This window comes from Ambystoma mexicanum, chromosome 8, assembly GCF_040938575.1.
Source record: "Ambystoma mexicanum isolate Mex_15411 chromosome 8, UKY_AmexF1_1, whole genome shotgun sequence".
Lineage (NCBI taxonomy): Eukaryota > Metazoa > Chordata > Amphibia > Caudata > Ambystomatidae > Ambystoma > Ambystoma mexicanum.
The window spans coordinates 1,058,549,202-1,058,561,635 of NC_090929.1; the positions used below are offsets into that span (position 1 = coordinate 1,058,549,202).

A 12,434-nucleotide genomic window follows, 5' to 3' on the forward strand; every position below is an offset into this window, starting at 1 on the left:
TTGGTATGATTACCGATTGTTTCCATGTGACTGGAAACGTTTTTGCAGCTATTATGTTTGTGAACAAAATGTAAAGAATGTTGGCCTATAGCCAGTTATCAGATTTTAAAACATAATTACTAAGACCGGTGGGGCCATGAGCCCTCAAACTCGATGCTCTTTTAATAAATAATTTGATTGTTTCACTGTCAAATGTTGGATTCCAGTGTACTGGTACAATAGAAACCTTAATATCTAGTAACAAGGGCTTATAAAGCAGCACAACATGTGATTCCCAATTCCCTTCAGTTACTGGGTTGCACGCTAATGCATCCTGGCTAACTGTCAAGTCATTAATGAAACTCCAGAAGTTACGAGGATATTTGGAGATTACTGCTCTTGGCATACATATCCACCTTCCTTCTGTAATTGAACATAGCAGTATACTTTAAGCCACGTCTTATAATTCTACTTAAGATGTTTCCTTTTTGGTTTCACCATGTCACTAGTTAATCCGGATGTTCCCAGTTGGCCTAATTGATATCATAGGGCTCTCTTTTCTACTTTTATTTCTGAATCAAAGCACATTCCCTGCTTATTTGTGGCATTCATTGAACCATCAGAAGACTTATTCTTCAAGGTGAGCACGTATGCAAAATTACTCAGCGTTCGCTCAGCTTTTTGATCAATCGTAGTCTTACAGTAAAGCTTCCCAATGTTATTGTTGTAGCGAGCCGCATTAACAATTCTCATGCTATGGAATGACCACACCCATGGACCACCAGGTTTTGAAAGTTGAAAGCCTACCTACTTTTAAATTAAACGTAGTTTTGAACATATCATGGTCACCTGCTTCTACATCTAAGACTATAAAATGTTTCCATGTTGGCTTTCCAGGAATGTCACCCTTAATGACGCATTTGCCAATTTCAAGCTCCATTTGTTCAAAAACTCTCACCACTTTTTACCATTTTTGTAACTTAGAGATTTTTGCAGTTGGCTAAAATGTAAGGTGTCCATCTTAACCGATTGAGCAGCTAAACAATCAGAGTTTAAATCACCAGAGATCAAAACATTCTGCCTTCCCGCCCCCTTCAGTGAGTATGTTGCCACACACATCTGATAAAACCATCAGAAAATCATCAATATTACAGCATACAGGGTTTAAATAAATATATTTAAAATAAGCACTGGATTAACAATCTTTCCACCCCTAAACATCTAAACATACATTGTACTGCCAAAATACCATATACAGCATATGATATGACCAACAAAGAATCTAGGCAAGCATTCCTAATCAATATTAGAAGACCTCCAGAAGATCGAACTCCCATACAGCGGGTCGCTAACTGCTGGGCTGAAGTGTAACCATCCACCACTACATGGTTATTTAACTTCGTCTCCTGAAATAAAACGATATCCTGTAAATAAAAAAAAATAAAAAATATACTGCTCCTTAAAAATATGTCTGAATTCCTCATTATTCTTGAAACTATTGGAGCCCGTTGAATTCCAAGTAAAATATTAAAGTTGTTAATACTCGATTTTGGGTTAAAGACCCGTCCCTCCTGCTTCTAGTTTTCAGAATTTCCTTTCCAAGTTATGCCAGAGCAAAGACCAATCATCCTGAATATCCAAGGAACTGTTTTCGCTTTAATAATTTGGACAGAACAAGACATCAAAGAACCTTTCACACAGGTTACGCTTGGCGTAAGGCGCTTTATAAATCAATAAAATACACATACAAATACAAAGAAGGACATGAGATGTGCATTTAAATGAATTGCTCCCTCATGGCTTTCTGAGGGCCATGTTACCAGGTGCCACATACTTCTCTTATTGCGCCTAGAAACACTTGTGTACAGGCACGTTATCAATGCCACATCATATCATATAGTTTCAAATCATATCATATACGCTATGGAATCTATGAGAATAGGATCTGTGTGCTTTCCTCACTCAATTTGCTCGAAAGTCCTTTCTTCTATTTTACTACATTTTACCACAAACAATGCCGGCGGAGACCCCGGCAGTTCCCTCGCACATCTCCCACCTTTCTAAATACCCAAGCCCAAGGCCTCATCTACATTTTGTGGTAAAATACTTACAAGTAAATGTGCTTCGAGCAGACAGGCCTTTGAAGAAATGGAGGTATTTCCAGTAGACGAAGCTCTTATGTGTCCATTGACTGCATTTTTTACATTACTTTTCTATTGGTAGTTGGCATCTGACTAGGATGCTTGCTTTCTTTCTTTTTTCTTATTTACGTAAGTGCATAATAAATTATGCACTTAACGTGGATCCTTCCAATATGAGGTCGAGTTTACAATTGTTGAATATCTGAGGGTTTGTAGGAGCATTTGTGACAATACTGTTGTGATTAATACTCGTACCGTACCCCTATCATCTGAACCACAGAACTTTGATTTTAACAGGTTTGCCAAAAGAGCGAAACCAGGCACGACTACTGTATTTAGAAAGTATCATTTCTTTTCATCCTATGTACTGTTAGTATGGAAATTGATTAGCCTTATATTTTTTTTAAATAATGCAAAGAAAGTAACATGGTAAGGTAATGGTGAGGAGGAACATATATCTCTGCTTTGCCACAACCAAACCGAGCACGTATTTAATGGTAGGGAGTTTGCCGACTAGTGGCCTAGACCTGTCTTTTAGCCCATAGCCCTTTGTATTTGATGATTCATTGGCTTGACTTTGTAGGAAAAGCCAAACTACAAGTCCCAGAATGCTAACAGCTAATGGCCGAAAATCCAGTGCTGGGTGGGGGTATGAGACATATCATGGGACCGCTTTAAAATACTGAAAACATTGTTGGACTGGAGTCCTCTCTCTGAAGCTATGCCAGGCCGCCCAACGTAAAGTGTTAGATACGTGACTGATAGTGGCCTAGGCGTCCACTTCATCCTGCAATAAATGTTTCTTGTCCTGAATTAATAATGAGACAAATACACTTCATGATTGTGTAACGGAGCAAAATGACTTGAGATTAAAAATGTGGATAAGCAGAACTTTTGACATCTGGCGTTGGACAGCCCAGGAGCTCTTGCTCTACCTTTGTTCTGAATTTGGTATAAATGAAGAACTGATGTTAGATAATAAAAGTAGGCCAAATGAGTTGCTTCTCTGGTCACCCAATTGTTCTTTGACAGGGGCTACTTTTCATGCAGGCTGCCAGTATGTGGTTAAATCACTCTTGTTATGCCCTTGCTCCATATTGCTAGTTTGTAAATCTCACATCCTACCTGTTTCTGACAAAGCTGTGGCCGTGGCAGGGATGGGGGACACTGTAGATGGGGCTCTGCCATCCCCCGTGGCTCTGCCTCTGGGCATGGGGGATTGCATCTTGTAGATGGCAGTGTGTGGTAAGTAGGCTCATTGCAGGTGTACAGTGCCAGAATGTGATCCCAATACAAACAGGGCTCATGGTTTTATGGTGTCTGCATTTTATCAATAGATGCTATAATTACTTGACATAATGTTAATTGATATTGAGCTCAGCAGAATGAAAACACATCTCTGCAGTAGGCCCTCAACTCAATGAGCTATGGCACCATCATTGTCTTGCATGGTAAAACGCTGTTGCGTATACCTGAACACACCACCCCAAGCCATCAATACTTGCCATTGGGGCCTTTTTGTTTTCCGCTAGTTTTGTCAACTTCCCAATAGTGTTTTATTATACATCGTTGGAACTTGCTAATTTTAATATGTACAGAGTTCGTCTTTACATTGCATTTGCACGATGGAGACCAACTTAGATGCACCTTAATCCTCACACATTGTTTGATTGCCTTGTCCTCCTTTGTGTAGTTACACATACTCCAATGTGCAGTTTTTGCCTTACAGAATAAAACATATATTTGTTTTACATAGCATACTTTTATAAAGATTTCTCATGTAGTTTTGATGTACTATTTGGCTCGGTGCTTTGCAACTTAGATGTATTGATCTAGCACTCGCTTAGCATTTAATAATAATATTAATAATAATAACAATAATAATAATAAGACAATTATGCAGAAATCGTTACACTTTGATGTAAAACTAAACATAGGGTGAGATGTCTGTACCTTGGCCGATCAATTTGGTGTCACCGATCAGTGATGCACTTGGGTGTGCAATACACTAAGGGCCCGATTCATGGCATTTTTTGCACAGTTCCATGAATCAGGGTTTGTGTCGGCAGTGCAAAGTCACTTTTCAGCAGTGCAAAGTCACTTTGAACCGTGCAAAAAATTCCATGAATCGGGCCCCAAGAGAGACACTCGTGCGTTTCCATAGATTACAGTGTTGCACCGTATATAGCAACAATATTGACCATTGCATACCACAGGATGAAGTGTCACTAATCTCACTTATAGAATCGTCAATTGTGAGCCATGGTTCTCTCCTAATAAATGAAGTGAAATAATTACAGTTTAACATTTGATAGCTAGGTGTGGACGTGAATTCCTGGGATTAGATATGAAATCAATCTTGCTGATACTGGGCACTAAAATGGAATATATTGTGTAACAGCAACTGTAGTAAAATATAGCTATTGTTCTATTTTAGAATATGTAATAACGTCCCCGTTATTTTATTTGGATACACAGCAAAGATTGTTGGGAAAAACTCAGCATCCTCCTCCAATATCACTAAGGTAGGCCCCTGGGGATGACGTTGCACACCCGGCCTCATCTCTGGGAGGTGCAGCAGAGAGGAGAGAGTATGCACACAGACCTCACCCAAACTTTGGGGTGTGCAGCCACCACAAGGAAAGAAAGTAACATAAAAACGTCTCAGAACCGCTCAGTCTCGGGAGGATAGCTCAGGGGCAACATGCTCACCTTGGAAACAAGATGACACAGATTCGAACCCCGGGTCTGCGCTTAGAAACTTCTGGGTATTAAGCACGTTGTAAATAACCAACTACAATTACAACTTCTACTAGTTCACAAATAGAGAAAACTTTTTGGAGTGGAGCCACAATGCTAGGAAAAACAGAGCCGGCTACGAATCAATTGTGATGGCTAACACATTTTCTCCCGAATGTTTGTTTCCTGATGCAGATGGCAGGTGTATGTACTATCCGTCCCCTTCCCTTATGGCTGCTGTTTTCTGTGTCTCCGCTGCAGGCCGGGAAGATTATCCTGATCTACCGCAAGCAGCCATGCAGCATTCTGAAGAGGTTCGCCGTGTGGGCCTCTCTCTTGGTGAGTACCTTGAATCCCGGCGAGGTCCTGGTGAATACTTTATCAGAGCTACACTGACTCCTTCCTTGCTGTAAGTGATGGTCTTAAACCTGCTGTATTCCTGGAAAGAGCATATCTATGCACATGCAGAATGGCCCCAGGCCAGAACCCCTGACTAGATGTGGTCTTGCTGTTTCATCAGTGCCAGACAGTGGTTAGTTTGTTATGTTATGTATATACTTGTAACGCGCCAAAAGCCCTCAGGCATAATTCAATTTGCATATGGTAATTTGGCTTGATGCATCTTTTTGAAAATGCATCTCCTTCAAAAAAAGGTCAATCCTTTCAGGAAATTTGAGATCTTTGTGAGAGGAGAGTATCTCCTATCCCTTCTCCAATGCAAACGCACCTTTATTTTCCTCCATATAATAAAATGTTACAGTATATATATATATACAGGGCCTGCTCATCCGGAGGGTGCTGCCGCTGCTTTGTGGGTAAAATGACTCATTCCGACAAGAAGGCGCCCTATTGGGGGGTCAACAGTTCTGGGCTATTGCCGGAAGACCTCAGGACTTTAGAAGTTTCTCCCAAGGGTGCTGCTACTCCTCCCCACCTCTAGTTTAGCATGAAAATAAAGCCGCAGCGGGATGCTATCTAGATGTTTTTCTCTTCTCGACAGAAGCGATTTGGTTGAGAAATTCCACGCATTTGCTATTTCAGCGCAAAGGGAATTGGGCAGTGGGTTACGGTGGACCGAGATTAGCAAATTAATAGAACTGATTTTTTTTTAACCATTGCTTTTTTAAAACAATTGGTACATTTGTGTGTAACAAACCGATCCGTCTTTGCCTTTTTGTCCACAGCTCTGTTTTCTGTATATGTTTTAAAATACATGCGGATACGGTGAAACAAGGTTTTTTAAAAAAACTGTTAATCTTACCACGCCTATAAAAAGGTGACGTCTACAAACATTGGGAGACCCAACTTCAAGATACAAACACTGTGTGCCCAATTCATTGAATATTTGCCCAGTTCAAAGTGACTTTGCACTGCTGAAAAGTGACCGTGCACTGCCGACACAAACCCTGATTCATGGAACTGTTCAAAGTGTATTTTTTCTGTGAAAAGTCGGGGCAAAGTCATTTTGAACTGCACAAATGAATCATAAATCAGGGTTTGTGACAGCAGTGCAAAGTCACTTTGAACTGGGCAAATATTGGACATTTCCATACCTTGTTCTGAGCATCATCAGCATTTCTGGCAAAGTGTTCCTAGCACTTCAGACTGAAGTAGTGTAAGTAGGGCGTGTGTGTTCCGATTTTGGGATCAGTCATGAGAGGCGCAGGCAGGGGATCGCTAGAGCAGTTGAAGGAATAGGCTTCAGTCGTGGGAGGGGGGGCAATGAAAATAGGCTTTCCTCTAGGGACAGGCAGAACATTAAAATAGAATTTAGCTGAGGGACAGGTAGGTTATGAAAACAGGATGCACGTGAAGGATAGAACGCGGAGACAGGACAGACCTTCTTCTTGACACTTCTACTCAATCTAATTGATTCCCATGACCACGGTGCATAACATAAGCACACATGAGGGATGCCCGAGAAAAGATGACATTCAGAAGAAGGTGATTTTTGGTGTCTGCAAGTGAGCTAATTGTCTTTTAGTGGCCATATAAATTACAAGATTACGAGAAAATCTGTATATATATTTGTGAAAGTGTGCTAGTATGTTCGGGGTTGGCTCCAGCCCCATAACAGTAGGTGGGCTGAAATATACTGACCAGTTTGGTGTGTACTGGTGGTAGTGAAATTCGACCAAGCCCACCCATTTGTCCGGCAGAGGCATGGAGCTGGGTCCGGCCCTGTGTTATCAGTATAGGCGATTTCGGGAGATTTCCGATTTTGTGATTTTTCAATAATAGGAAGTTATGACACAAAAAAAACATACACAAGGCTATAGCAGACCCCCACGTGCATGCCTTGGGAACGCTGGGTGGTACCACTAGTGTCTTATATTTCCTATCAGGCACTGCCAATATATTCAGAGGTTGGAAGTGACAGGGCCACCGTTTAGTGGTCTGACTGAATTTTGGTTGTAGAGAAAACAATTATGTGTACTGGTAGGGATTAAAAGAAGGAGAATATATGGGGAGGCTGTAAGTGTGTGTTTTATCTTTTAGTCTTCTGGACAAATACTAGTTGCAAAGAAAATGTTTTATATTTCTTGGAAGACAGGAGGCAATTATATTCATTGGCTGTAAGTGACTCAACCATCTTTTAGTGGCAGACCAAATGCTAGACGCAGAGAAACCCTCTTATATTCCTTAGTAGGAGGAGCACACCTTTGCACAAATCGTGACCACAATGATGACATCCCATAAAACATCAGTTATAACATCAGCATCTAGAAACTCACACTGTTGACATCACTGATGACATCCCATTTGGCCTCACCTATGACATCATTCATGCCATCATTTAAACAGGGCCTGCAACCTTTGGCTCGCTAAATTTTTTGGACTATGACTCCCATGATCCCACGAAAAACGAGACCAAGGCTAATGAGCCTTCGGTGTGGGCCACACATCCTAATGCCCAGAAAGGGTCAATTTGTTGTGAGACAAGGTTATTTTTTTCTTTCTTTCTTTTCTGTAATACTTCAATGATGCAAGGTCGAAGAAAAGGCATTCAATTTCATTTTTTGTGATTACCTGATATTTTATCCTTTAAAAGTATCAAACCTAGGTACTCATCGCCTAGCAAATGGTAAGGATAGGCCTATGCATTTCAGACTGACTGTCATCGGGGCCACATGCCCATGCTTTTCAACAAAAATCAGGATAATATACACAAATAAACTGAAAATACCATCGTATTTTTCAAAAAGCACCACCCCAATACCATCGTATGTTTCAAAAAGCACCACCCCAATATATATATGCCACTGATAGAGATTCCTGTGTAGTTAGTGATATTTATCTAAAGTTAGTCCCGTAATCCGTGTGAGATTGTGATGTGTCCATAATTGTTATCTATCAACTCGTGACATATATTGCTGAACATTATGTTCAGATGAGTACAAAAACATGCTCTGTCTATATGACATTAGTGATATGGTAAATCGTATTGTTAAACAACTATGGTGTCTAGAAGGCTTACAATGAAGGTACCACAAGACACTGACCTGCGGGGCGCGTTCACGCTAGAAGTTGCCGTGTGCCCATGTGTAAGTCTGCAAAACAACATGATGATCAGAGTCATCACCGTGCCTAGTCAAGTCCCCGAAACTATGGTAAAACACTTCTCCATATCTTTGCTTACAGTGTTTGAGGGAGCCTCTCCGCATGTTACACAACATTCACAGCAATGAAAGCCGGTGCTGTCATGCCTATGCTTACTAATGTTTGTTGGTTACCACGTAACGCTAACTCCAGAAAACAAGCTGGCCTACAAGCAACAAATGCTGCGGCCATCTTGGAATGATACAGACAGTGAAACGTTTGTGCGATTTTAATTTTATTTTCCCAGTAATTATGTGTGGTTGTCAGCACAGCTGTATCCCCAAATTGTGAATCATATATGCATCAGATAAAATTAAACACAATATGCGCCATTATTGAGACGCAATAAGAAACATATTTATATTGCAGCAACAGTGCTTATTATTTACTCTTGATATGCCTATAGTATTCAACTTACTGATAATATCATTTTACAGAGCGTTGTGGCTGTCTTCTGTTAATGTCTGTGGTACATCAAAGTATGCTGACCAGTAGTACGTAGCTGTCTACTGTTTGTGACTGAGTTACATCATAATATTCTGGTCGGTGGTTAGATCCATTCTCTCATCTTTGTGATTATGCTGGCAACATGACTGATTTTGTAAACCAGGTGACCGCCAAGGTATCTGCACTTATATTCTTACTTGTCTTTCAGAGATATGTTGTAAAACACACATGCGCAACATCTTGTGTACGCTATGTATAGATATAGTGGAACAGTAAACTAGACAGCTGCTTATGCTGTCATTTAACCAACTTATTTAAATACATTGCTCAATTGTCTGTCGATATGTTAAGTCTGTAGCGTTAACCTTTTTCGTATGGATTGAGTTTGCGCCATTGTGTCATAATGTACCAAAGTGTGCGTGATCATACGTGTGTCTGCTTCGTGCATAAATGATTGTCTGTATGGCGTACCCATGTGTAGTTCCACGTTGTCTTCTCTCACTCTCTCCTGTATGTTTGTCACCTGTGTGTTGGTTATCGAAATGTGATACATTAGGAAAAGACAATGCTATACTCAAATTCATTACTGAACATAACAAAAAAACATGGTAATAATCTAGAGGTCTCACTGAAACTGTTGTTATTCTAGTTCTTGATCTGCTATGCATTCCTGGATAACATTGTTATTAAAGAATACTGTTATAGAGAAAGCAATTTAGATCCCAATCTTCGTTCATGCCGTTGGGCGTCATAGTGTCTAGTCGATCAATCCAGAAAGCTTCCTGTTGTTGCCTCAGTTTCTTAATGTCTAGACATTGTACTTTATTTCCAATTACTTCTAGAACTTGAAATGTAATCTCTGTTGCGTTGTGGTTCTTTGCATTGAAGTGTTTTGCTACTGCTGAGTTGGGATTTGTATTCCTTATGCAGGAGTTATGCTTGTTCTTTTGAACTCTTACTTTCCTCCCTGATTCACCTACATAACACAAGCCGCAGGGGCACTTGATGCAATATATGATGTTTTCTGTGTTACAGGTAGCAAAGCTTTTCAATGTATTCTTTTCTCCTGTATGAGGATGCAAAACTGTGTTGCCTTTGATGATGTTGTGGCAGTTGCCACAGTTCAGACAAGGAAATGTGCCTTGTCTGCTGTTTGTCATGATATTCCTTTCGGTTCCTAGTCTCGTGTTCACCAATAAGTCTCTTAAATTGCGGCTACGTTGATAGGCAAATGTAGGTGTTGCTGCAAACAGATCCTTAGTGCAGTTGTCGCTGGTTAAAATGCTCCAGTGTTTAGTTATCTGTTTCTTGATCTGGACACTTTGTGTGGAGAAGCGTGACACGTACACCACTGTTGGTGCTGGTTGTTTAGGCTTTATTCGTAGAAGATCTTCTATTGACCATATTCTTACTTTCTCTGTTGCTGTCTGTAGATCAGTTTCTGGGTATCCTCTGTCCTGTAATCTCTTTCTAAGTTTCTCCACTTCGATCTCGCACTCCACTGAGTCACTAATTATGCGTTTCAGCCTTATCATCTGTCCATATGGTAGATTGCGTAAAGATTGTTCCTATAAATTGGGTTTGTGAATAAAGAGGTGGTTATCTGGAGATGACTGACTTTTACTTTTACATCAAGGTAATGGATGTCTGGTTCTCCTATTTCTGCAGTAAACTGGATCCTTTGGTGTCTGTTCTTGTCTCCATGCCAGATCCCACATAATTTTCAGTGCTGAGTGTGACTGATGGTAATTGGATGATGAAGTTCAAAATATCTGGAAAGCTGAAGGTTGCAGCCACCTAAACTAAGACACCAATGATGACATAATTTCAAAATAACTGACAGAGGAAATTATTAATGTTGTCTCTTTCAATACATGAGATACATATTTAGTAGCTGTACATTTTGTGCAGACCACGAGAGATGGAACATACCTTGTCAGTATGACATATCTTGTGTATAAGTGTTAGGTTACATCCACCGTCTTGTTTTCACGCCTTCCAGTGGCTCTGTAGATGTCTCTGTTGGTTTTACTTCTCTTGACCAATCAATCAACATCAACGCAGCTGTACGAGTTTTATTTTTTTGCATGACTGAATAAGTTGCATGTTTTCATGGGAGTGGGGTTGCACTGGAGCTTGGAAGTGCGATGGCCCAAAGAAGAAGCATCTCTGGTAAATTGGCCAATTTGAGGGGCAGGTGCATGATATGATATGATAAGTCATTTATAACGTGCCTGTACTCAAGTGTTTCTAGGCGCGAAATCATCGCTATCACTATAGACTCCCTGATTCTGCACTATTGAGACTGAAGTGGATTATGAGGCAGATCTTGCATGCCTGATCCGATAAAGACAAGTTGGAGCCTGTACACCACCAACCTTAATGTAAGTCTTGGAAGCATGCAAATGAAGCATGGTACTGGAAATCCACGAATCTACCGAGTAGAGGCAGCGGGGGCACAATGAGACACTCCAGCATTGTGAGTTAGCATAAAAAAATGGCTATCACCGCTGTCAATTATAAAAGGGAACGCAAGAGGAGGTAATTATATGCAAATGTGGAACCTGATATTTTCTACAGGGCAGAATTGGCCTGGGAGACGTCAGGGTAGTCTACGTGTTTCTGCTATGGAGGAAGACATGAACATTGACATTGGCACAGTGTGCATTCCATTGGTCGGAAATTATTTGATACTTTGCAGGGCTAGGTGGTGGGCCTTATGTGGGGAATGTGTGCCTGTAGGATAGCATAATCTGTGGTCTCAAAGGCCACCAACAGAGCTAGCAAAATGAAGGCTCCAGTTCCACTTTAATCAACCTGCATCCAATGATCATTCAGGATTCCCACCACCACATACTGTGTCTCTAACTGGGAACAAAAGCCAGTCAGCACTATGCACACAATATCATGCTGGTCCACTGAGGTCTCTAGTTGAGGATTCATGACTTGTTGAAAGGTTGCGTCTGGCAATAGGAGAATTTAGATGGGATAATGATCCGCTGGTTCTGACTGGGGTGACTGTAGCAGTTTTAGGATCCTGCGACTCCACATTTTCTAGAGGAGCGTTCATTAATGGTGATAGGAAGTTGGAGGGGCAGTTGCACTGCATCTGGGAAGGAACCACAAAATGATCAAGACAATTTTCTCTTCTGGCCCAGGAGTTTGAATAGCAACTTAAAAGGAGGTGAGCATCCTCCAAAGATGGTTTTGCAGTGGATAGCAATGGCTTCACTGGTGAGATGAAACAAGGATTCTGAGTGTTAGAAAAGTAAGGCTGGGCGTTTATAATTAATTTCAGAACAAATGTCCTTGATCTCTTATGTAATATGCAGAACTTAGAAATGGCATCAAACAGTCCCGTAAAAGCATTGATTTTAGATTGGGGTGATAATGGATTCCTTAGCTTTGTTGATGCTAGACTGAGGTATACCTTTTTGTCATTGTAGATCATGGCTTTGTACTCTGTCTCCAGCATACATTGATGGATTGTCTCTATCTATTACCGCTTGCTTCTGATAATAACGCCTT

The 12,434-nt window shown here is 40.7% G+C and overlaps 1 protein-coding gene across 1 annotated transcript in view; it reads left to right on the forward strand.

Annotated features, from left to right (window-relative positions):
• Positions 1 to 12,434, forward strand: part of LOC138473094 (heparan-alpha-glucosaminide N-acetyltransferase-like) — a 1,171,537-nt gene that overhangs the window by 885,163 nt on the left and 273,940 nt on the right. The window contains exon 10 of the mRNA XM_069611600.1: positions 5,121 to 5,198. Coding sequence (XP_069467701.1) covers positions 5,121 to 5,198 — 78 coding nt within the window. The remainder of the gene's footprint in view (positions 1 to 5,120; positions 5,199 to 12,434) is intronic.